Here is a 27,000-nt window from a genome sequence, read left to right on the forward strand (position 1 = left end):
GATGCATAAATAACTTTTCTGGAGAGGTGCACGTCACCCTACAGCATCAGGTACGGTGTAGGTATGACGTAGGGTATGCGATACCTATGGCATCGATGCGACGCACGTATAAATTAGCCTTAACTCAATATCAGCAAGACCAAGGAGCTGATTATTGACTTCAGGATGAGGAAACATCATGTCCATGAGCTAGTCCTCATTGGAGGATCAGGGGTGGAGAGGGTCAGCAACTTTAAATTACTTAGTGTTATTATTTCAGAGGATCTGTCCTGAGCCCCACACATAAGTGCAATTATGAAGAAAGCATGGCAATTCTTCTACTTCTTTAGGCATTTGCAGAGATTCGGCATGACATCTAAATCTTTGACAAACTTCTATAGACGTGTGCTGGGGAGTTTATTGACCGGCTACATCACAGCCTGGTATGGAAACACCAATGCCCTTGATTGAAAAACCTTACAAAAAGTAGTGGATATGGCACAGTCCATCCCCTCCATCGCGCACATCTGCATGAAATGCTGTCGCAGGAAAGCAACATCCATCATCCCGAACCTCCTCCACCCAGGACATGCTCTCTCTTCACTGCCACCATCAGGAAGAAGGCACAGGAGCCACAGGACTCACACTACCAGGTTCAGGACCAGTTACTGCCCCTCAACCATCATGCTTTTGCCCCCTCACTGAACTGCTCCCACAACCTATGGACTCTCCATCTCATGTTCCCAATATCCTGTATATTGCTTTTTGATTATTATGTCTTCCTTTCTTTTTTGAATTTGCACAGTTTGCATTCTGGTTGAATGCCCAAATGGTGCAGTCTTTCATTGATTCTGTTATGATTATTGTTATGAGTATGCCCACTAAAATTTGATAGGATTGTATATGGTGGCATATGAACTTTGATAATAAATTTACTTAGAACTTTGAACTTTTGAGTGAAATGATTTAAGTTGTTCAGTAATATTGCACAGTAGAGTAATAGTGAGTCCTTCAAGATTTAGAGATATCATCTTTTATTCAAGCATTAGCCAATGTGCAAATAAGCAGCAACTCTTGCATCCCACCAACAATATGATTTTGTGTTTATCTGGTTTTTTCTGTTATCAACCCAAAGTTGAAAAGCTGTTATCCAAATCCACAATTCTAAACTCAGAGGTAATCATAAACTGCACTTATTCTTGGAACAGCTGCTCTAAGTTAGCAGTGTCGGGTCTCTTTCCATCATTTACCACCTTCTGTCTTCCCTTGGAATATTAATTTTTAATGACTGTTGGGAAGTTGCTCTGAAAAGAAGTGCTGATTAATTAGGCTTTTGTATTTGGTGCACAAGCTGGAGTGGGGGGAGTGGTGTTGGGAATTTAATAGGCCATTCAATTTGAAACAAGCTGAAATGTGAATTGATGTGTTGATTTAGCAGCAGCAGGTGTGAAGATGTGAATGCTTTATGATACAGTTAACTATTTGCAGTGAATAGTTGACTTGAGCATTCGCGAATTTTGGTATCTGCAAGAGGTCCCGGAACCAATCCCTCACGGATAAGGATAAAGAGGGCCGACTGTACCCCAGCAACTGACTAGGAAAGCATCAAAAAATCTTGTCACCTCATCGCCTTCCAACGATCTTGAAAATGTACCATAATGATAACATGAACTGAAGAAAGACAATGTTTGGTGAACGTAACATCCATTTAAAATGTGGAGTTAATCTTTAAATTTACCAACCCAGTATAGCTGTGAGAAATCATGCAGGAAAGTTAGCTGGACTTCCTTCCTCCACCAAGACTGCTTATATATAGAGGCCCAGCAGTTAAGCTGTACCCAACTTCACTGTAATAGCATCCTTGGGATACTTGTGCCCTCTCAGGCTTTTTAAAATTGATTTTAGTATTTTAAAGTTGACATAATTTTGTATTGAAGCACTGTCTTATTTTAATTAGTAAGTTATTGATGCTTTCATACATTAATTGAGGATTTGAGTAGATTAATTTTTCTTCTTCTCTTTCTGCCCTTTAAGACTGGACTTCAGTAATGAAGGTAAGTTGAGTCAATTACTGTTTATCTGATTAAATGGTGATATAATGATTAAAGTCTAATTAATCTAAACTACTCTGCTTAATTTTACAGAGTTCTTCACAAAGGATGTTAAATCACCCAGGTAAAGTGATACTCATAATCAAAACCAGAGTATAAAAATAATCAGACAGAATTGATTTTTGGATTTCATGAAGATAGTGTGAAAAAAGACAATTGAGTCCAATGCAACTCAGCCACCTTTGCGGTTGGAATAATTTGGATTGTGATATCGCACTATTCCCTAGAAGAGTGCTTAAGTTGAAGGGGAATTTTAAGAGTGCAATAACCAGTGTAACAAAAATTGGGAATGGGCGGAGGATGTAAGAATAAGAGTGCATCAGTCACTCCTGGTTGCAGTGGACATTCCACCCCTAGCAAACATTAAGCAGGCACTGGAGGAGCTGAGCACCATGATCAGCAGGCACAAGAGCACACTATGATACCTTCCTGATCACTGCAGAGGACTTATACCTGGCCCGCTTGAGAAAGTCTCTGACCAGCTACCACCAACATGTCGAACTAGTGAAGCCAACACACCCGACCATTGTTACACCAGCACTGAGAATGCTTACTATATCATCCCATGCCCACACTTTGACAACTATGGTCACTTGGCCCCACTTCTATTCCTGGCACACAGGCAGGGACTGAGGACACAGCACCAGTGGTGAGGACCGCGAAGTTATGGTCATGGGAGGCAGAGGAGCTCTTACAAGACTGTTTTGAATCAGTGGACTCGACCACCTTCAGGGATTCTTCTTCAGATCTGAAGGAATATGCTACAGTTGTCACCAACTTCATCAAGACCTGTTTGGATGAGAGTGTGCTTTCAAGCATTTACCCAAATCAGAAACAATGGATGAACTATGAGATTTGCAGTTTTCTGAGGGCTAGATCTATGATATTTCAGACTCACGATTCCGAACTCAACAAGAGGCCAGGTATATGATCTACTGAAGGTATCTTAAGGGCGAATAAGCAATTCAAAGTGAAGTTACAGATAAAATTGGATGAACATTAGCTCTGGCAGGGTTTGTAGGACATTACCTCCTACAGAGTGAAGCCTAACATAAATGGCTGTGATGCTTCTCTCCCCAATGAGCTGTATGCTTTGAAAGGGAGAAAAAAATATATACCTGTGCGAATCCCTACAGCAACTGGCGGCCCTGTGATATCGGACTCAGTCATTGATGTCAGAATATCTCTTACGAAGGTATCCTGCACAGCATCAGGCCTTGTTGGAGTACTTGGCAGGGCACTGCAAACCTATGCCAACCAGCTGGCTGGAGTGTTCAATCTCTCACTGTTGTAGTCAGAGGTTTCACCTGCATCATAAGTAAGCTGCCTCAGTGACTTCCACTCAGTGGCACACACATCTACTTTAATGAAGTGGTTTGAGAGGTTAGTCAAGGGTAGCATTTACTCCTGCCTAAGCCAGGACCTCCCAGCACAATAGGCATACGGCAGGTAAAATCTCACTGCCTTTTCATTTGGCTTTGGACCACTTGGACAAAAGCACTACCTACATCAAGCTGTTGTTTATTGATTACATCTCAGCTTTCAACAACATTATCCTCTCAGGGCTAATCAATATGCTTCAGAACCTGGGCCTCTGTATCTCCCTCTGCAACTTGATCCTTGAGTTCCTCTTTGGGAGACCTTACACAGGGCAGATCAGAAATAACATTTCACTGATAATCAACACAGGCACACCTTATCAGCAATGCCCGACCTGTATTTTACAGTTGTTTTAGGTATTTAATTCTGTTACAAAGTACTTAGAATAGCAGCTTTGGACATAAATTAACTTTTCTTTTTTTTCTATTAGGGAAAAAATGAAAGGAATATTCAAAATCAAAAGGAAAGATCTAAGTGGAGAAAAGGAATCAAAACTAAATGAAATGAAAATGTTAAATGAGCAAGAATTTAGAGAAAATTTTAATGTAAGTCTACCTTTTCCTGGTGGATTATGCTGCAGATTCCAGTAATATTTTAATTTATTAATTTATTATGTATCATAATAGATACATTGGGATCAGCATGATTTCCACTTTAGTTCTGCTGTATGAAAATGCATAGCCTTGAAACTGTCATGAACCAATAATGTTTTCCATGTATAAATCTATTATTTGTTTAAAGCTCTTCTGTACAACATAAATAGGCCATGTAAGGAAAAAAATAGGTTTACGCAATACGTCTGAGTATTGGTTCAAAATCTCGATCCTCTTGCAGGTTAGTTTTTACATTGTTTTTTGCATCTCTCCTCTTTCCTTGTCAACGTTTTTTTCAACTGTGCCACCACAACCATATCCCCTAGAATGGACTTTGACTGATCACATTCCCACGGCAGCTGATCGCAGCCTCAAACACTATGATTATAAATAAGTGTAATCCTTCTCCAGTGTACCTTGAGAACCCAATTCTTTTCATTTTGCCCCACCCACACCAAACCACAAGCTGATGATGTGTGATCTGGAACCTGTCTGATTTCCTCTGAAATGAGTGATTAGCAAGGGAACAGCCTTTGAATATGAGAGTTTGATTCTATTTCCCACCACTCAGGCCTTGGGCTAAAAAGAATCTTAGATCAGAGGGCTCACTGCAAATATTGACCATTAGCCCACCGCATATTTCCAGTTTAATCTGTCTTTTGCAGTATGGAACAACTTTTCTTGCTAATTAAACTTTGTGCGTTGAATGTGCACGATTCTTTTTTGTTTTGTGGGAGAGTTGCATAGTTAGTACCTTCCACCTTGTTCACCAGAGTGAAGTTGAGCTTCCTGGCTTCCTTCCCCCAGGGACATTCGAAATTGCAGACTTCTAATGAATCTGAAAACCTTGGCAGCTACTTCTCGGTATTTTGGGATGTGATTCACACAGATCCTTAATGCTTTAAAGTGTTCCATGGTGAAACAAAAATGATACAAGCCTGAACCTGTGACTGTTGAGAGAAAAATTATGATACATAAAATATGCCAGAAATGGAACTAACCAGATTGCAACAAATGTTTAGAGTGTGGTTTAAGGTACATAATTTGGTATTTTCGGGCCCTTAACATTCCAAAATTTCTCAGAAATGAAACACTGGCTATGATTTTACTAAAAAGTAAAGGAAACATGTTTCAAGTAGTAAATTTTGATTAAGTTTTAAAGTATGTGAAAGTTAACAGTATGATCAACCAGTTAAAGAGGTGTAACAGTAGAACAGTTGATCGCTACACCTGACAGTTAAATTTATGGAGTGATGAATGTGAAATGAGAGAGGTGCACTCAGACTGGGCTGGAAAAGATTGTCCATTTTGGTTGGGGTGAAACTTAAAATAGACCAATACAAGGGTGGAATGCTTCACATGTAGAACTTGATCTGATTAAGTAATGCAGTTTTAGAGAAGTTCAAAGTAAAGTTATTATCAAAGTACATATATGTCACCAGATACCACCCTGAGATTTGTTTTGGATTAGAAGGTTCAGACTCGGCCTTCAGCAAGAAGTTGAACTGGCATTGATTGAACTAGAATGTGATATTATGTGTAGATAGTGGTTTCATTGCTAGAGTGAAGATATAGATGGAAATCGGCAGTTTTAGTGCTGCCTGCAGGTCGAGTTAGAAGTGAGGGTCATAAAGATATCTCCCTTTTTCCTAAATTTTGCTGCAAGACAAACTGCCTTTCTGTTTTTGCCACCACAGTGGATAAGCAAAGTACATCTTATGAGGTCCAGGAGAAAAAAATTCACATGAATTAAATTGTGCTTAATTGCATTGCAATGCACAAGCTTTGAGCTTAATTTCATTGAGAGCTCCCTTCCATTGCAATTGAACGTTTCTCATTTGTCAGTAACCATTTGACCTGTTGTGGATATTTCTCTAGTACACCAAGGAGATTGTTGTGGAGAATGTTGCAGTTGTGGAGCAGAATGTCGTGCAAGAGCAGGAAGGATCCTTATATTTACCGGTAAAATCTGGAGAGAAGCTGGAAGTAATAGATATCGGAGAAGACAACCTAATAATTTGTCGGAATGCTTACGGTAAATGTAAGTGAATCTTCTGTATATTTAATCTACACACGGGATTTAAATTGTACAGAGAACTACTCACATAATACAATTAATCTATTGGATACAACAGTAATCTTAAGTTTGTACATTTTGTAGAAGGCATCAGTATCTGTGGAAAGAGAAGCAATTAAGACCTGAAACATTAACTTCCCCTTTCCACAGATGCTGCCTTACTTGGAGTGCTTTCGCATCTGCAGGTTTTTTCTACTTTCCATCAGTCTGAACCTGATTTCTCAAAGGGAAAGGGTGATGGCTTGTACGGCACAAATGATGGAAATCTATTGTATGGATACTGGTCTGTAGTGAGTTACCTATCTTGACAAGTGTGGTATTGTGGTTGCTACATTTCATCAGGGACAGCTCCTGCTGCTGGTTCCCAGCTTAAATAATCCTTCTGGAAAATTAGCAAAGATGTTTAATAAGTTACAATTTAGCTGGAGGCTTAATCATTTTTCCTGTCCTCCCCTCCTTGAGTATTCCCAGCCAAGCACAGCATCTTTCATCGTACTTACTCCATGTTGGGTGGTGCTTCTTCAAGTGCATCTTTTACTTCTGCCAGAACTTCACGTTAGTTTTCCTGCAAATGAATTGCAACTAATATTCTCCATTTTCATGCTATCTGTAACATTTTGTTTTTCCTGTTTCTTGGTGGCTAGTACTTGACCTGGACTACACCTTAGGTTCCCCGACTAAGGAGATCCATCCATGAGATGATAGGCCTCAAATGTGGGATCCTGAGGCACCGAAATCTCTGGAACTTAAAAGCAATGCAATAATGTTTAAATAATACATAATAATTAATGTCTCATAACTAAACATATGAAAAGTTTAGACAAACCACATACCTGCACATGCCAATCCAGATGTATGGCCCCATTCAAACAACTGGGGCTTGTCATAGTTATAACCATAACACATAGGAGCGGAAATAGGCCACTTGGCCCATTGAGTCTGCTACACTATTCCATCATGGCTGATTTATTCTCTCTCTCAACCCCATTCTTCTGCCTTCTCCCTGTAACCTTTGACGCACTGACTACGGTAACCAAAAGCATATCAACCTCCACTGTACTCAGTGCTCAGTGACTTGGCCTCCACAGCCATGCGTGGCAATAAATTCCACAGACTCACCATCCTCTGGCTAAAGAAATCACTTCTCATCTTTACTCTAAATAGACGTTCCACTATAGCAGGGGTTCCCAACCTGGTATCCACAGACCCCTCATTTAATGGTAGGGGTCCATGGCATAAAAACAAGATTGGGAACACCTGCAGTATAGGAAACATTCTCTCCACATCCACTATCTAGGCCTTTCAATATTTGATACGTTTTATTGAGATTCCTTCGCCATTTTTCTAAATTCCATTGAGTACAAGTGCAGAGCCATCAAACGCTCCCGTGTTAACCCTTTCATTCCTGGATCATTCTTGTGAACCTCCTCTAACCCTTCTCCAATGTCAGTGTTGCTTTTCTTAGATAAGGGGCTGAAAACTGCTTACGATACTCAGTGTGGTGTGACCAATGCCTTATAAAGACCCAACATTACATCCTTACTTTTATATTCTAGTCCCCTCAGACTGAATGTTAACAATGCTTTTGCCTTCATTACCACTGACTCATCCTGCAAATTTATCTTTAGGGAATCCTACATAATGATTCCCAAGTCCCTTTGACCTCTGATTTTTTTTTTGAATTTTCTTCCTATTTAGAAAATAGTCTATACCTTTATTCCTTCTACCAAAGTGCATGACACTTCTCTATACTATATTCCATCTGCCTCTTCTTTGCTCATTCTCCCAATATGTCCAAGTCCTTCTGCAGACTCAATGCCCCTTTGCTGATCTTTGCATCCTCTGCAAAATCAGCTAAAGTCATCAATTCTTCTTCTAAATCATTGACATACAGTGACACAGTGGTGTCAAGTAAACAACCTCTCCCTCAATGTTGCAAAAACAAAGGAGCTGGTTGGGGATTACAAGAGGAATGGAGACAGCTAACCCCTATTGACATCAATGGATCTGGGGTTGAGAGGGTGAACAGCTTTAAGTTCTGCATAATCCACATCACAGAGGACCTTACATGGTCTGTACACAGCAGATGTATGGTGAAAAAGGCACAACAGTGCCTCTTTCACCTCAGGTGGTTGAGGAAGTTTGGTATGGGCCCCCAAATCTTCGGCACAATTGAGAGCGTCCCGACTCTCTTAGGTCCAGATGGTCTGCATCCGAGGGTACTAAAGGAGGTGGCCCTGGAAATTGCGGATGCATTGGTAATCATTTTCCAATGTTCCTTAGATTCAGGATCAGTTCCTGAGGATTGGAGAATGGCTAATGTTATCCCACTTTTTAAGAAAGGAGGGAGGGAGAAAACAGAGAACTATCGACCTGTCAGCCTGACATCACTGGTGGGGAAAATGCTAGAGTCCATTATTAAGGATGAAATAGTGGCATATCTAGATAGCAGTGATAGGATTGGGCCGAGCCAGCATGGATTTACCAAGGGTAAATCATGCTTGACTAATCTGTTGGAGTTTTTCGAGGATGTAACCAGGAAGTTAGATGGGGAGATCCAGTGGATGTAGTGTACCTCGATTTTCAGAAGGCATTTGATAAGGTCCCACATAGGAGATTGGTGGGTAAAATCAAAGCTCAGGACATCGGGGGGGAAGACATTGACATGGATAGAAAACTGGTTGGCAGATAGAAAGCAAAGGGTAGCAGTGAATGGGTGTTTCTCAGAATGGCAGGTGATGACTAGTGGGGTGCCACATGGCTCGGTATTGGGACCACAGCTGTTTACAATTTACGTCAATGATTTAGATGAAGGCATTGAGAATAACATCAGCAAATTTGCTGGTGATACTAAACTGGGTGGCAGTGTGACATGTGATGAGGATGTTAGGAGAATTCAGGGTGACTTGGATAGGCTGGGTGAGTGGGCAGATACTTGGCAGATGACGTTTAATGTGAATAAGTGTGAGGTTATCCACTTTGGGAGTAAGAACAGGAAGGCAGATTATTACCTGAATGGTGTAGAGTTAGGTAAAGGAGAAATACAAAGGGATCTAGGAGTCCTTGTTCATCAGTCACTGAAGGTGAATGAGCAAGTGCAGCAGGCCGTGAAGAAGGCTAATGGATTGTTGGCCTTTATTACAAGGGGAATTGAGTACAAGAGCAAGGAAATCCTCTTGCATTTGTACAGAGCCCTGGTGAGACCACACCTGGAGTATTGTGTACAGTTTTGGTCTCCAGGGTTAAGGAAGGACATCCTGGCTGTAGAGGAAGTGCAGCGTAGATTCACGAGGTTATTTCCTGGGATGTCTGGACTGTCTTACGCAGAGAGGTTAGAGAGACTGGGCTTGTACATGCTGGAATTAAGGAGATTGAGAGGGGATCTGATTGAAACATATGATTATTAAGGGATTGGACAGGATAGAGGCAGGAAATATGTTCCAGATGCTGGGAGAGTCCAGTACCAGAGGGCATGGTTTGAGAATAAGGGGTAGGTCATTTAGGACAGAGTTAAGGAAAAACTTCCTCTCCCAGAGAGTTGTGGGGGTCTGGAATGCACTGTCTCATAAGGTAGTGGAGGCCAATTCTCTGGATGCTTTCAAGAAGGAGCTAGATAGGTATCTTATGGATAGGGGAATCGAGGGATATGGGGACAAGGCAGGAACCGGGTATTGATAGTAGATGATCAGCCATGATCTCAAAATGGCGGTGCAGGCTCGAAGGGCCGAATGGTCTACTTCTGCACCTATTGTCTATTGACTGGTTGCATCACTGCCTGGTATGGGAACTGTACACTGGGTTCTGCAGAGAATGGTGTGGGTAGCCCAGCGCATCTGTAGTTGTGAACTTACCATGATTCAGGACCTTTGCAAGGACAGGTGTGTAAAAAGGTTCCAAAGGATCATTGGGTACCTGAGTCACCCCAAACACAATCTATTCCAGCTGCTACCATCTGGGAAACGGTACCGCAGCATAAAAGCCAGGATCAACAGGCTCCAGGACAGCTTCTTCCACCAGGCCATCAGATTGATTAACGTATGCTGATTTGAGTGTATTTCTATGTTACATTGACGGTTCTATTATAAATTACTATGCTTGCACATTTAGACAGATGTAAAGATTTTTACTCATGTATGTGAAGGATGTAAGGAATAAAGTCAATTCAATAACATACAAAGCAGTCTCAATATCAACCCCTGTGGAACACCACTAGTCACCAGCAGCCAACCAGAATAGGGCCCCTTTATTATGATTCTTTGCCTCCTGCCCGTCAACCATTTTTCTCTCCATACTGTATCTTTCCTATAATACCATGGGTTCTTATCTTGTTAAAGTAGCTTTGTGTGGTACCTTGTCAAAGGCCTTCTGAAAATCCAAGTAAACAGCATGTACTTACTTTCCTTTGTCTCTCGTGTCTGTATTTTCCTCAAAGAATTCCAAGATTTGTCAGAAATTTCCCCTTAAGGAAACCATGCTGTCTTCGGTCTACATTGTGTGCGTGTCATCCTTAATAATCTTCCCAACCACTGAAGTCAGGCTAACTGGTAATTTCCTTTCTTCTGTCTCCCTTTCTTGGAGTGACATTTACAATTTTCCAGTCCTCCTAGACCATTCCAGAATCCAGTGATTCTTGAAAGATTATTGGAGTAGGGGTTCCCAAAATTTTTAATGCCATGGACCCTTACCATTAACTGAGGCAACCGTGGATCCGAGATTGGGAACCTCTGCGTTAGAGCATGGAAACAGGCCTTTAGGCCCAACTCATCCCTGCTGTGTTGCCCAATGAACTCGTTTCGTCTGCCTGCATTCCCCTCTTAACCTTGTTTAGTAGGAGCAAATGTTTCTATTTTCAAACAGAATTAATTATTTATTTTATAGCCTCTAATCTGGTTCTACACAAAGTATTTATGCAGTTTGTCTTAATCTCTCAAAAATGTTTTCAGCATTAATGTTAATTTTGTCACTGTTATTTGTTATGTTCACTGAAAACTAACTTCAGTTTTGTGAATTTTTTTTGTGTACCACTCTAACAAAACAAGTAAAACAAAGTTATATTAAAACCACAACTTAAATCTAATTTATTTTGCCTTAGATGGTTATGTCCACGTACGATATTTGACATTTGGGTAAGTTTTTTTTTCTGTCCAAAAAATTTACTTTTTCTGTTCAAAAAATCTAAATTTTCTGAACAAAGTAAATCCTGATTTTTAATGTTTTATTTACAGAACCTGAGTTAAAGTGGATACCTTGCTTCAAAGAACTTTGTCTTTGAATTATTGTATTTTAATTTTATGTAATATACAATTTCTTTCTGAATTTTATAAAGTTAGTTTCAATGCACAACCACCTCAATATACTGGAATGTTTCTTTAATAATGCCATTAAAAATATTTTTTGGGATTCGCATTTAAAATAAATTATTGGAAACAGTAGCTGGCCACATGTCAGTTTGTTAATGTGTTATTTGATTGATTGATTGATTGGGTTAACTTGGTTGTTTGGGCCAAGTTAAATTGGTGCCAGTGAGAGATGAGCAATCTACTGCAAATGAAGTCAAAAGTAATGAATGCTTTTCGACTAGACTACTCAATGAAAGGAAATATATTTTTTTAAAATGTCACCACAGCTTCCCACCCACCCCAAGCACAATCTTGAGTTTCAGCATGTTCATGAGTATGTCAGTTCAACATTCATTATTGCTGAATGTTACTTGTTTGAGATGGCAGGACATGTAGCTTGAAAACAAAAATGAAACTTCAACAATACCTGAAAACCAGTAGCCTTACACAAGACATTTAAAAGGAGAAAACAGAAACATAGTATTCTGATTTTATTAAAGTGCAAATAGCAACCATGGTATCATGCAGTGCATTACATTTCAAAAACAAAGACAAGTTGCACACGAATCAGCATAGCCAGTGGCTTCTGATATCACAAAAGTACATGTCACAAACTGTCAACTCAGTGCTCATCATGCAGAAATAGTGAAACTAATCAAATGTATTATGTTATTGGTAAATAATTTGCTGTTAAAGGTGAGAGCAACCTGGTACTGAATGCATACACTTCCCATTTGACACATTTGCAGCTATAGCAATGTAATAAAATTTTGTGCATACCCTCAATTTGAACCCTAATCCACCACTGAATGTATACTCCAAGAAATAACAGCTATTCTTTTGCATTTGAGTTACCAGAGTCAATATGGAAGACCATAATTCTGTAGTGTATATGAGAGTATCCCAAGAAGCATTACAGCAGACAAGAGATTTGACAACCTATAAAATCTATAGTAGGCTCAAGCCATGAAAATGAAGGTACAAGCTCCTACTTGGCTACCTGATATCGTATACAGTCACCACCTTTCTGTAATTTCTGGGATAAGTAGTGTTTTTAAACTATATCCCGGGTTAATAATTTAATCAAAATGGAATCTGACTGGGCCATATATTCACCAAATCAAAGCAATACCAGAGCATGGAACTTTGTATTAATGTTGATGAAAACAAACCTAGAAATGGTTTTTAAAAAATATAAATTTTATAAACCTATCAAGGAGTAATTGATGGCAAAAATATCAATATTCCAGTCGAGGTTAACTGTCATAAAATAAAGAATGTAGTATTAGGCACTCCAAATTCACAGAGTTTTAGAACTGTTCCTACTCATTGTACCTCCAAGAGGAGTAACACACAAAATTTGACACATTGCAATTATACAAATACATGACTAATAGATTAGAAACAAGAAATAGCATTACTTTCACAATTTCTGCTGGAAAACCAACTTATTTAATATTGTTACACAAATACAAAACATTGCGAAAATCTGAAATAAAAACATGAACATCTGCAAATCAGTTGGCATCTTTTGCAAAGTCAATATTTCCATTGTAGAAACATCAACCTATTTTCCTATGCAGATGCTGTCTGACCTACTGAGCAGCTCCAGCAGTTTTTCCACTTTCAGTTATTTGAGTCTTGCAAATAAGAAAAATGAATATCTTTATATAAATGTATAAAATGATAAAGCTACTGGGATGAAATAATATCCAAGTTTTAAGGCAACAACAGCAGATAATTATAACGTGGGCCAAAATCGACGTATTGCTTTCCCATGTATGATGGGTCCAAACTATAAAAGGCAGAAAGTTGCATTACATGATCAACTTCACACAGCATAGTCAATCCTTCCTGCATATAAATATGCACAATTTTCCAACTTAAACTAATTAAAGCAATTTTGTTTGCCTTTATTAATCACTGCCAACTGACTTTCTAGCACTGGAGTGTTAGATGTTCATTTAAAGAAATTATACTCGTTTATATAAAAAAGTGATAACTAACAGTCTTTATTTTAAATAGTGATAATTTTAACCTTGATTTTCAAATTACAGTTCATCCATGTTACATTTCTATTTTAAATAATAATCTGAGCTAGTAATCCAGATTGCTGAACAGTACTAAGTCTGGGCCTGCAAAATTCAATGAGAGGAAACATTACACGAATCAATCCTTGCTAATCTGCATAAAAAGAAAGCATTTGTTCATGATAGTATTAGTGACATTGACCACCAATCTTGAGACAAAAGGTAAAAAGTCAGACTTGGTACGTACTTCAATATTTGTGATCTGTTACTTGATATGAAGCAAAACACAGTAACTCTCTGAGCCAATTGTAAAACAGCACCAAAATCATATTCTAACAATTTCAAAACTCGTGGTCCTGTAAATCTCTCTTAATGAGTACCATTCAGCCAGAAAACCAATTCCAGTTCAATGAGGAATGTAGAAATTAAATGTAAAGCAGTATAAGCACTTTTAAAAATGAGATACCAACACTGATTTTACAACACATACCTTAACGGCAGGAGTAGTATTCTTTAAACAATAGCCTGCTCACATACGTAGATAGAAAACTACACTAAATTACAAGAGAGGAGCACCATGAACCTTCATCCTCAATGAAGGCAGAGCCCAGCAAATGAGTGCAAAAACAAAGACTGACATGTTTGCAAATACTTACAGCCTGCAGTTAAAGAGGATGATCCACTTTAGGCTGTTCTTGAGATCTTTGGCAAAATACATGTCAGTCTTATCTGGATTAATAGTGACACAACAGGCATCCCTACTCTGGTGCAAATGAACTGTACATATAGCCAATATGCTTCACTACTGCTATAATGCAGTGATTGACCAGGAAGAAAGGAAAATGGAATTAATACCTTACATACACAGTTCTATCTAACAATTCTGCCACTTGTTTTACTTCAATAATGATTGAAGAAGCGCATTAGTAGTGTTATATGGCTTGGTTTTATCAGCTGACTCCATTTATTAACAGTTCGATATTTTCATTTCCAATTCACATCTTTGACTCAAAAATGCACTAATGAGCCAAGTTCTTCATGTTAAAATTATTCTGCCTAGGGCATCAGTGTATTCAACAAATAACATAAAATTTACCTCAAACCAAAATTCCCTTTCAAAAGTTCACTCCAAACATTATAAATGTTGAGTTCTACATAAATATATGAAAATTATTTCAAAATAAATTTTCACAGCTTTGTATTATTCTGAATACTTGAAGTTCATCAGTATCTACAGCTTGCTAAGTGCAGACAAAATACACTGTGTTTCAGTCATGATATACAAGCCATCATGTGATATTTGAAGCTGATAACACTGAAAAAACCAAGCAATTAAAGTTTCCATGGTCTAATACTTTAATCTGACGTGTGGCCATTGGTTTAATTACTTTTGTAGTTCGATTAACAACTCTATTTGCATTTCACAGCACCATTAAAAACTACTCCAAAAAAGTCAATGCATTTGTAAGTTTAAATATGGAGAACAATAGTTAAACTGATGCTATCATTTAGCTAGGTAACTGAACTGCTTTACTATTCACTTATACCATATTATTAGATGCCTCAGAAACATGTAAAGCTGGCATTTCGTTAAATAACATTGTCACACAGTCAGTCATTATATAATTACAGGTTTCTATTTTCTTAATAAAATCCAGGAATATCTGAAGTAATGGATGCGCTAGGCTACAATTTCAAATAAAATGAAAGGTACAAATAATACTTCTCAGAAGGACACTGAAAAAATTAATTCAATAAAAATCACTTAAAAAGCATACATAGATTGCATTCAAAATGGAAGTCCATTGATTAAAATATTTTAAGCTAATAAGAATGAATCTGCTTTAAACAAGACTGGTCACTTTTACACCAAAATCTGAAAATGATCAATGATTATTCAAGTACTGATGTTCCTAGGCAGCAGAACATAGTCATTAACAAGTTAAATTAGGCCAATCAGGAGAAAGCCAGAAGTGACAGATTCTGCACTTTTACCCCTTCATCTAATAATGCTTGCCACTTAGTTTCCATTCTACTTGAATTTCCTCCTTCACACAACTTTAGTACGGAGTTAGGGAGGTAAAAGAACTGCATTTATAATACGGTGGATTCCAGTTAATTGGGCTATTGGTTGATCAGGGCAGCTGCTGATTTGGGACAATTCTTAAGTAACAAAAGCTAATCAAGAAAATAGCTGGAATTCCCTTCGTTTATTTGGAACACTACACCGCTTTAATGGGACAAGTGGCTGTTGCCGAACTGTTTCTAACTAGTATCTGTCATGTGCTCTTGTGTGGCCGTTACACACTGTACACCATACTTAAGAGTAATCAGTTTTTAAATAGAGTCAGTTGCATGTGTTGGTGTTCAATAAAGTAATTTTTGTCACTGATGGTTAGTGAGAAATAAACAGTAAGAATTCAGAACTGTTTTGCTCATTGGGGTTTCAGGATTTTGGCTTGGAGATGCTAAAAACTGTCAGGAGTGAAAATGAAACAATTTCACTACTTCAACAAGTTAGGAACTATTAAAAATTTGAAGGCATCAACAATCATCTTGAAAGTTACAATGAAAATGAAGATTTGGAGGATGCAGTCATTGAAAGCATTGTATAAAGACAGCCCATTATTTGTATTAAGTGACTGTGCTGATTTTGTTCATTTATAGTCAATCAGAAAAACAACAGTGTACTCAGGATGAATTCCTACAATAACAATTAGGAACTAACAGTTTTATAGGACTGTAGTAGTATTGGTAGTGTTTCAATTTGTTCTGCATGTCATTTAAATACATAATTTGTTAATCAGTTAAATGATCATTTGCTTTTTCCTATACCTTTTTAAGTATTTTCATGAAACCTTGGCTAAATTGGCCAAAATATGCTGGTCCCAATGTGACCAAATTAATTGGAATCCAGTGTACTCCCTTTGAACTCTGGCATTCAGAAGCACTCCCAGCCAACACAGTAATTTATTATAAAGTGAGAAACTTAGGAAAGGATTAAACTTCATACTACCTGGCAAACAGTACAGAAAGTAGTTCCAAGCACCACATTACCATACACACAACCCTTATATTGACTATAAACTGCCTCTTTACAAAATGACACCATTGGTGCAATCATGCTATTTAACCAAATGCTACCTTACAGTTGGGCACAGGAAAATTACATTAGAGAAATTCAACTTCCAAGTATGATTGAACATTCCTGCACAATGTACTTTCCGTAGTATACATAATAATGTGGATACTCTCTGGAGCCCATGTTTTCTGTGTATTTTAGTTTCTTTGGCTCTAATTTGCATTATGATTAGCAGATAACTCAATTTTAATTCAAGCTATATAGTTTTAGCAGAGGAGAAAAAAAACAAATTTAGATAAGACTTGCATTTATACAAACTCGGGAAAATCCCAAAGCTCTTTATAATAACTATTGAGTCCTGTCACTGATGTAATGTACAAAACAGCACAACCAATGTATTCAAATAGAAATAGTGAGGTAATAATGACCAAATTATAGATTGAATAGAGTCATATTGATTCAAAAATAATAGCCATAGAACTTGAGTGCCAACATTTCATCTACGAAAACAAGACAGCATCTGCAATGGTAGTACTTGAGTATCAGCTTAGATCTCATTGTCAAGGGTATCCAGAGCAAGACTAGACCAACAATGTTCTGAAAAAAGGCAAGTTCTACTAGCTGAATCAAAGCTGTAAGTACACTAAATGAACAGGGAGTAAATACAGGGATTTACAGTAAGAATGCAGGAACAGGATGCCAAGTTAAACTTGAAACATCGGCTAACATTGTTTCCCCCCATCAGCTGCTAAAATAAGTCGCTAATGTTTTCTGCCTAAAGACCCATCCCATCCTGGACACAGTCTGTTCAGTCTCCTGCCATCTGGTAGGAGATACAGAAACATCTTAGTCGAGAGTAAGTTTGAAAAGCAGTTTCTTCCCGAGGGCCATTATACAGCTGAATAATGCTGCACCACAGCCTGCCAATTTCCTTTGAGTATTATGGACTATCAAAGTCACTTTTTGCATATAAATATGGGAATTTGTTTTTATTAATTAAACCATACCACATGCATTGTAAACAGCTGATTTATATGGATAAGAGTAGCACCACAATCTCACTTTCTTGAGCAATGACAAAGTCCTATTCTATTCTACTCAGCGAGACTATACTGTACTTCAGAAAAGTAATGGTTTCATCAGCTGTCAACTGCATTCAGGTATTAATAGTTAGCTACATTTGTGCAAAATTGATTTACAAACCTGTTTCAAGTCTTAAACATGATGAATCAGGTTTAAAAGTGGATACCAGCAATCAGCAAATTCAGTTGGAACAATAAATTTAAAAACTCAACCTTATTAGTATAATATTTACAATGCTTTTGTTTCTCTGCTTCAACCTTGAAGAATTTTAAAAACTTAGTGTTTTCTTCAAGATATTAGCAATTTATGAACAAACAGCATACTGTGGTTCCTACTGGCATTATTTAAAAAAATAACATCACAGTTTGTATTGAACATATTACAAGCAACACATCCAAAATTCTGTATAGAGACACCTGAAACATTTTAATATCTCTGCTATCCTTGCGCAGTATCTTTATTTCTGTATGTTTTGACAAGTTATCAAATTGCTTAAAAGACTAAAGAACTACATGGTCAATGCATCTGTGGTTCTACACTTCCAACATCAAGGCCTGTGGAAGATTGATCAAATAAGGAAGAAATCAGAACATGGGCTGTATTTTAATCATCTTAAAACCTGACTCATTCCTTATCAACAATGAGTGCTGCAAGGTTTCACTAAATTGATTCTGCATTTAACTAATTAAAATTACATAAGAAAGCTAGAATAAGAGGTAGTATATTACTTTTTATTGGTATCAATCTATAATATATGCAGAATATGGAATAAGGTAGATGACCCTGTGGTGCATTTAGAGATTGGCAGGTATAATGATATGGGCATCTGAGTCGTGGCTGAAAGAAGATCATAGTTGGGAGCTTAACACGCAAGGATACACATTGTATTGAAAGGATGAGCAGGTAGGCAGAGGAGGTGGGGTGGCTCTATTGGTAAAAAAGTGAAATCAATTCCTTGGAAAGAGGTGACATAGGATCAGAAGATGTAGAACCCTTGTGGGTAGAGTTAAGAAACTGCAAGGGGGAAAAAAAAGACCCTGATGGGAGTTACATACTGGCCTCCGAAAGGTAGCCAGGACATGAGCTGCAAGTTACAACGGGAAATCGAAAAGGCATGTAAAAAGGGAAATGTATTAGTCATGGAGAATTCAAATTTGCAGGTAGATTGGGAAAATCCAGTTCATACTGAATCCCAAGAGAGTTTTTGTAGAATGCCTACAAGATGGCTTTTTAGAGCAGCTTCTGGTAGAGCCCACAAGGAGAATGGCAATTCTGGATAACCTAAATTTGATTAGGAAGCTTAAGGTAAAGGAACCCTTAGTTGCTAGTGATAATAATGTTAGAGAATTCACCCTGCAGTTTGAGAAAGTGAAGTTAAAATCAAATGTATCAGTATTACAGTGGAGTAAAGAGAATTAGAGGCATGAGAGAAAACTGGCCAAAGTTGTTTGGAAGGGGACACTAGCAGGGATGATGGCAGAACAATAATGGCTGCTGTTCGTGGGGAAAATTCAGAAGGTGCAGGAAAGATGCATACCAAAGATGAAGTAGAATTCTAAAGGGAGGCTGAGGCAACCATGGCTAACAAGGGAAATCAAAGACAGTATAAAAGCAAGAGAAAGGGCATATAATACAGCAAAAATCAGTGGAAATGTAGAAGACTGGGAAGCTTTTAAGAACCAACAATAGGCAAATAAAAACCCATACAGAGAGAAAAGATCAAATATGAAGGTAAGCTAGCCAACAATGTAAAAGAGGATACAAAAGGTATTTTTAAGAGATATAAAGAGTAAAAGAGGGATGAGAGTGATATAAGACTATTGGAAAATGCAGCTTGAGAGGCAGAAATGGGGGACAAAGAAATGGTGACTGAACTTAAGTATTTTGCATCAGTCTTCACTGTGGAAGACACTAGCAGTATAGCAAAAATGTGAGAGCCAGGGGGCATAAGTGAGTGTCTACTATTACTAAGAAGAAGTGCTTTGGAAACTGAAAATCATGAATGTAGTTAAGTAACCAGAACCAGATGGATTACACCCAAAGGATCTGACAGAGGTAGCTGAAGAGACTGTGGAGGCATTAGTAATGATCTTTCCAGAATCACTGGATGTTGGAGTCTATTATTAGAAAGGAGGTCTCAGGGTACTTCGAGGCACATCATAAAAAAGGCCGAGTTCAGCATGCTTTTCTAAAGGGTAAATCTTGCCTGACAAATCTGTTGGAATTCTTTGAGGAAGTAACAGGCAGGATGGACAAAAGAGTCAGTTGATTTACTTGGATTTTCAGAAGGCCTTCGTCAAGCTGCCGTATATGATTCTGCTCAACAAAAGTCTATGGTATTACCAGCATGGATTGAAGATTGGCTGACCAACAGAAGGCAAAGAATGGAAATAAAGGAGGCCTATTGTGGTTGGCTGCTGATGACTAGTGCTGTGCCGCCAGGGCCAGAGTTGAGACTGCTTCTTTTCACATTGTATGTCAATAATTTTGATGAAGGAATTGATGGCTTTGTGGCCAAGTTTGTGAACAATATGAAAATAGGTGGAGTACCAGGCAGTGTTGAGGAAGTAGAATGCCTCCAGGAGTTAGACAGATTGGGGCATGGGTAAAGAAGTGGCATATAACGTTGGGAAGTGCAAAGTCATTCCTTGGCACAAGGAATAAGGGCTTGGACTATTTTCTAAATGGGGAGAAAATTCAAATTATCAGAGATGCAGAGGGACTTGGGAGTCTCGTGCAGGATTCCCAAAAGTTGGTAGTAAGGAAGGCAAATGCAATGTTAGCATTCATTTTGAAAGGACTAGAATACGAAAGCAAGGATATAGTGCTGAGGCTTTATAAGGCATTGGTCCGAATGCACTTGGGAGTACTGTGAGCAGATTTGGCCCCTTATCTAAGAAAAGGTGTGCTGGCATTATAGAGTCCAGAGGAGGCTCACGAGAATGATCCCAGAGATGAAAAGGTTGGCATACGTGGAGCATTTGATGGCTCAGGGACCGTACTCACTGGAGTGTAGAAGAATGAGGGGAAATCTCATTGCAACCTGTTGAATATTGAAAGGTCTGGGTAAAGCAGATGTGGAGAGGATGTTTCCTATAGTGGGGGAGTCTAGGTCCAGAGGGCACAGCCTCAGAATTGAGGGATGTTCATTTAGTAGAGATAAGGAATTTCTTCAGTCAGATGGTGGTGACTCTGTGGAATACTTGCCAAAGGCGGTGGTGCAGGGCAAGTCACTGTGTATATTTAAGGCAGAGGTTGATTATACTGTATTCTTGATTATCAGGGTGTCAAAAGCTACAGGGAGAAGTCGGGAGAATGGGGTTGAAAGGGACAATAAATCAGCCATGGTGGAATGGCATAGCAGACTTGATGACCTGAATTGCCTAATTCTGTTCCTATGTCTTATGGTCTATCAGTTGACCAGTGCTAAATGTCGTTTATTGTTCTTGCAACATTTTGCTGTTAAGATGTATTTACATTTAAATTCTTTAGGAATTTTGACACTAAGCATTAAGACAGTAACTTGATTTAATGGGCATTATTAAATATTATTTCCAATTAGCATAGTTCCATACTAGCTATTTGAGAAATCACTCATCCATCAAAACATTTATGAATGAATTTCTAACTCAAAAGCATGTTCATGATGCGAATCAAGCAAGTATGAATTCAGGTTAGTGTTAAATAAAAGATCAGTTTTTCTTAGCTTGTTAAAATAGTACTCTTTAAAAATTGCAATAATTCTCACTGAACACATAAATTACCAAAAAAAGATACAGCACATAACTATTATGTTTTATTTACTGAAGATTTTGGAATTACATAGGAAACAGGCATTTCCTTTGCTGAATAAAATTACATGGTTGTCAGAGCTATTCTGATAAGATTTTGTGCATTTTAAAAAAATGCAGCAATGCTCATCCTACTTTAAATTTAGTGTACATATACAGGCTTACATGGCACCAACGCTGGTCACACCTCAATATTCTCTTTCTTGAATTTGCCTAATCCAGATAAAGAGAAAAAATATCACAGCCACAATGTGTTTCAAAGCCTGCAGCAAAGATTCAAGTATCTCTGAAAACTGACAGCTGACAAATCTCTGGCCCCCACGTTCATTGGCTGTCAAATTTCATAGCACATGTAAATATATGAATGCCCCTGACATTCAGAAAGTAAAATCTAGCCAATAAGTGGCATTGGCGATCGAAATAGCATTTACATAATGTTCAGCAAAAAACAAACTGCTGGAGGAACTCAACAGATTAGGCTGCATCTGCATTGAGTAATGAAGAGTCGATGTTTCAGGCCAAGACCTGTCTTTGGCACTGTACCCATACCCATTTGGTAAATGGTTCTCATGAACACCGCTCCAACCCTGTCAACTCCCTTCCCCTCCCCCCCGCCACTGTGCTGACCTTTCTCCAAATTCTAACACCATCTCCTTTTTCTAACCCTTTATCCTCTCTTTGCAATTTCAATTCCAACTGTCAATACTGCATCCACCACCTTGACTTCTCCACTCTCTTCTGGCCAGTCCTATCTCGTTTACTTTATGCTGGGAACTCACCAATCTGCTTACCGACAGAACTGATCTACTACAAATGCCACAGCATCTGTCATGCACCTAGAGAATAAGGACACTTGTCAGATTTGGATTTCAGTTTGGCATTCAACACTATTGTCCCACAGACCTTGGTGAACAAACTCCTACTCCTCTGTCTACATCACTGTGCAACTGGGTGTTGGACTTCCTAACCAACAAACCTCAGTCAGTCAAGATGCACAACCATGCCTCCCTCCCAACATCTTCCACATGGGTGTTCCCAGAGCTGTGTGCTGAGCTCATTGCTGTACACTGCTCACACATGATTACATGGCCAAACACTCAAGTAATCACATTGTCAAGTTCACCAATGACACAACAGTGGTGGAATTCACCACAAATAACAATGAAAAAGCCTACAGAGAGGAGGTGGAAGAGATCGAGACCTGGTGCCAGGCAATAACCTCTTCCTCAATGTCAAAAACAAAAGAACTCACCAGCACATATATTGCTCTTTACATCAGCGAATATTACTAGCAGTTTCAAACTCTTGGGAGTGCAGATCTCGCACAACCTCTCATGGTCCCAGAACAGATCACACATAATAAGGAAAGCTCACCCATGCCTCTGCTTTCTGAGAGAGCCAGACTATGTACACCTATACTCATGTTATTCTAGACCCCCAACGACCACAACTTCATCATTTCCTGTCAGTCACCTTATGTCAGACACTTCTGTGCCTGGCATCACTCAATGAAATACAAAAGCTATCTTTTGTATTTCAATTTATTGTTTTTTTTTACCATTGGTATTGCTTTCCTCATCTTATTGTGTTCTTTTGTGCCATTTCAAATACAAAGGAACAATTATTTCATTTTCTTTTACACTTGTGTACTGGAACTAACATTAAGCCATCTTGAATCAATCCCATCACAGACTGGCGGCTACTTGCCGGGGCTAATCAGCAGCTCTCAGACACCACCTCATTCCTACTACTTGCCCATGACCCCTACAAATAATTGTCAGGCCATATCATCACAAATCTCATCACTTCGGATCTCCCCTCCATTGCCTCGAACACGAATAGTTCTCCAACCACATACGGTACTGTCATTTCTATCTCCTACCCAAGATTCACAAACAAGACTGCACCAGCAGGCCCACTACTTATGCCTTCTTTTGCCTTCACTGAACATTCATTCATTCCTCACTAGTCCCTTCCCACTTATATTACAGACACCTTGCCTTAAAACAATTTTCAATTCCCTGGTCCCAAATGGTTCATCTTCACCATCAACATCTAGCCCCTATTTACTTCCATTCTCCATCAGTGAGGCCTTGGACTCGCAGTTTCTTTCTAGATCTAGACCAGATGGAGGGTCTTTAACCAAAATTCATCCCTCTTCCTGTCTCAATGTTGCTTGACCTGTAAAGTTCTTTCAGCATTGTTTGTTTTCCTCTAGAAGCCAGTATCTGCAGTCTTGTCTCTTAAGTATTGTCATTGCATTCACAAATTTATTAATGGAAAATTGGCATAATATATATCTTTCAACATGCAGTTTGGTGCTGTACAGAAGTCCTTGTAACATTGCATGAGGTATTCACCCCATATCTAAGATTTTTGCATTGCGGAATCATTCTACTGCTACAACACAAGAAGAAACACTGGACTTCACATAGTTCAACTTCATAATTAAACTAATCAATTTCAATTTGACTTTTTTTTTATTAATATCTAGGAAATTTATGGAACATCTTTGGCTCTGAAATTTGATATTCAAATGGAGAATATTATTCAGATAATACAAAATCTTTCATCATATTAGCTATAAAATAAATATGAAGGCCTTACGTTTGTGATTAACTAGATTAATATCAGATAAAGGTTTGTAGTTTACATAAAATATCAACCATTATATTACTATGCCAGTGTCATTGCTCTTTGTCATCACGAGGTATGTGCCAATGAGGAGGGGGTAGTGTTTGCAACAGAAATCAGCAGCAGAAAGCTCCATTTACTGGGAGGGTGGGGGCACATTTTGCACATTCCTCAAGTACAGTAGGACCTTCCTTCTTCCAAAATATTGCCTAATTGGTAAAACAAAAGCCAGGTAGGAGCTAACAAATCTTTCATCTGAAAGTGCTATTGTGTTACCACTCCATCTTAGTTTGTACCATTTGACTTGGTGAACCATAATACACTATAAAAAATGTTCATACATTATGCCCCCACTACCAACCTGCACAAGATTAATAGCAGAAGCTAGAATTCACCCAGTAGAATCTTGGCCAAAATTACATCTTAGTGTTCGTATGCAAATGCTTGCATTTTTAGGCCCAGAATACTGTATATTCTTGGAAAATAAATAACTGCCTTTTACAAATACTAGCCCTGAATACATTAGAGGTAATCTCACCATCAAGACTCATTTTTTGATTTAAAATCCAAATTATTGGCAATGCCATTAGGTAGAGTCACCAAGCCTATGACAGTGAAAGAAACAAGCTAAAAATAACTGAAAAATAAATCTACAGCAAGAAAACTATTCAATGAAAGGGAAGCCAATTCTTAGGGTATTATTGGTTTAAATTATCCTGTCTTGCATTAGAAAATTAATCTTAAACTTGTTTCAAGTGAGCACTGGAAGAACTCAGTAGATAAGCAATATATATGGAAGCAGAAGATGCAAGTTGACATTTCGGGTCAAAACCCTGCATCAGACCTGAGAGAGAAAACAAAAGGTTGCCAGTACATAGGAGTATGCTGGGAGTGGGCTGATGGGAAGAGGCTGGTATCAGATGGGGAGAGGGTGATGTCTCAAAATGTTCACTTACATCTATTCGACCTACTAAATCCTTACAGTGCTCTGTTGTTCCAAATTCCAATACCTGCAGTTTTGCCTTAAAGTTGTTTGGCGTTTATTTGAAAATGTACATTTTCTAAATCTTACCAAGCTGATAGTGAGATCTAATAAAAACAAAATGTTAATCATATTTGCCTCTAATGGGAACTAATTGGAGATCTTTGTTTAATGCAACAGGCCATTTGTGATCATTTTGAATATAATCTCAATCGTACCATAAAGATACAGTAAATGCTTTAAGTAAAGCAGCAAAAGATCAACTATATCTAGCTGTGCATGCTGCTGACTTATCAAGTTAAAAGGTGTGCTTAAGAGAAATCCTCACACAAGAAGATACTTTCAAAGGAGTGTTCACACTTTAACCCAAAGACCACACTATTTGATACATGGAATAATTTCTGTTGTTTACATTTCTATTCGTAAACTTAATTCTTCTCAGTGATAAAATGACAATAAACCTTCATAATTGTATATAACAGCCAGCTCACATTTCAGTTACCTAATTTTATGATCCAATTTGTTTTTATAGCTTTCAAGCCACACTATCCTCAATAGAAATTCATATCTCAACTGCTCACAACTTGGTTTATGAGTAAATGCACTTATTCTGTCCATCAACACATCATATGAACAATCCTGGCTCTACAACAAATCGTTAAATACATCTCATCTGTTCTTTTACATTACCTCTGACTTTTTACATTCTAAAGTACATCACCTTAAAAATGAAATTTGACGCTTTTCTACACTTTTACAGTTGTTGAAAAAACCCGTATAATCCTGTGGATTTGGCTGGCAAAAAGAAATTCAACTTAAACACCACTCTATGCCTGTAGAGTTTCTAAATGGCAATGAACAAATATTGCTCTGAGCTTCCACCATATCAAGGTAGCAAAAGCACCAGCTGCAAACCAGCACTATATATAACAATTACTCAGAGCTTTGCAAAATAGAAAAGGCATTTTCTTTCACACCTTTACGGGTTAAAGAGCTGATATGTCATCACATTGAAAGCATGTTTTTCAACGAGCCAGTGTAGTGATAAGGCTAGCACACATTTCAAAGAAATCCATTGTGTGGCTTCCATATCGTGGAGTTATAGAGGACAAACAACCAGTCAGTGAGCTGGGAAGTGACCCAACAGGAGTTAAAGGCTGGCCGTCAGTAGCTGCTGCATCAATACTCAGTCTTGGTCTATGTAGCAAAGCTGCTGATCCTGAACGCTTTGGAGTGGAGGAGCCTGATTTTTGCTCCATAACATCATCTAATCAAAGAAATCAAGGAAAATTATTAAGACAAATGCAATGAAATACAATAAATCTTGTGGAAAGAAAAAAGTGCATTTTCTTAAGTATGCCAGCTCTAATGTGCACTAATGATGATTTACAAAATTAAACATTTAATTTTCAAGCATGATTGATGACAGGAATATGATGCAAGTCTGACAATGATTTTATTTTCCCCAGTGATTTTCATTTGTTTTATGATGTATTTATATACTTATATATTCCATGTTCTGCAAATTATTTTCTTTGGAATTTCAATATGATTTGTCAGTAGAAAGATAAACTTAACATGATTTGCCATTTTATAAAATGTGAGGCCACAATCCTTATCTGTCAAAATAATTCACACTAGGCACCCACAGCTTTCAGTCAGGGGTGAATGCCATGATTCCTATATTTTTGATTCCTTCCCCACCAGATTTCCTGAATTTCAGATGTAGTTATATTTCATTTTGTAATGCACAAGTATGTTTATCCTTGCTAACAATTTCCAGTCTTCACCTATCATGTTGAAAGTAAAGCACAGAAGTTTTCTTGTTATCTACCCAACAGATTATCTCATCCCACTGAAGTCTGTATTCTGACTTTCAGTTTTTCATGTTCACATCTATGGGGCCTTAATGAACTAGT

General features: G+C 38.2%; 2 protein-coding genes across 3 annotated transcripts in view; one reads left to right on the forward strand and one right to left on the reverse strand.

The window, feature by feature from the left end:
• The window catches only part of LOC132401583 (FYN-binding protein 2), an 83,283-nt gene extending 71,707 nt beyond the window's left edge, over positions 1 to 11,576 (forward strand). The window contains exons 18-23 of the mRNA XM_059983598.1: positions 2,014 to 2,033; positions 2,124 to 2,154; positions 3,901 to 4,015; positions 5,942 to 6,104; positions 11,233 to 11,266; positions 11,366 to 11,576. Coding sequence (XP_059839581.1) covers positions 2,014 to 2,033; positions 2,124 to 2,154; positions 3,901 to 4,015; positions 5,942 to 6,104; positions 11,233 to 11,266; positions 11,366 to 11,372 — 370 coding nt within the window. The 3' untranslated portion in view covers positions 11,373 to 11,576. The remainder of the gene's footprint in view (positions 1 to 2,013; positions 2,034 to 2,123; positions 2,155 to 3,900; positions 4,016 to 5,941; positions 6,105 to 11,232; positions 11,267 to 11,365) is intronic.
• A 379-nt stretch (positions 11,577 to 11,955) lies between these two features.
• prkaa2 (protein kinase, AMP-activated, alpha 2 catalytic subunit) overlaps positions 11,956 to 27,000 on the reverse strand; it is a 40,097-nt gene continuing 25,052 nt past the window's right edge. The window contains exon 9 of one of the 2 annotated variants that reach the window (XM_059984324.1): positions 11,956 to 26,348. In XM_059984324.1, coding sequence (XP_059840307.1) covers positions 26,107 to 26,348 — 242 coding nt within the window. In that variant the 3' untranslated portion in view covers positions 11,956 to 26,106. The remainder of the gene's footprint in view (positions 26,349 to 27,000) is intronic. The other variant, XR_009514765.1, reaches the window with a different exon arrangement.

This window comes from Hypanus sabinus, chromosome 11 (assembly GCF_030144855.1).
Source record: "Hypanus sabinus isolate sHypSab1 chromosome 11, sHypSab1.hap1, whole genome shotgun sequence".
Classification (NCBI taxonomy): Eukaryota; Metazoa; Chordata; class Chondrichthyes; order Myliobatiformes; family Dasyatidae; genus Hypanus; species Hypanus sabinus.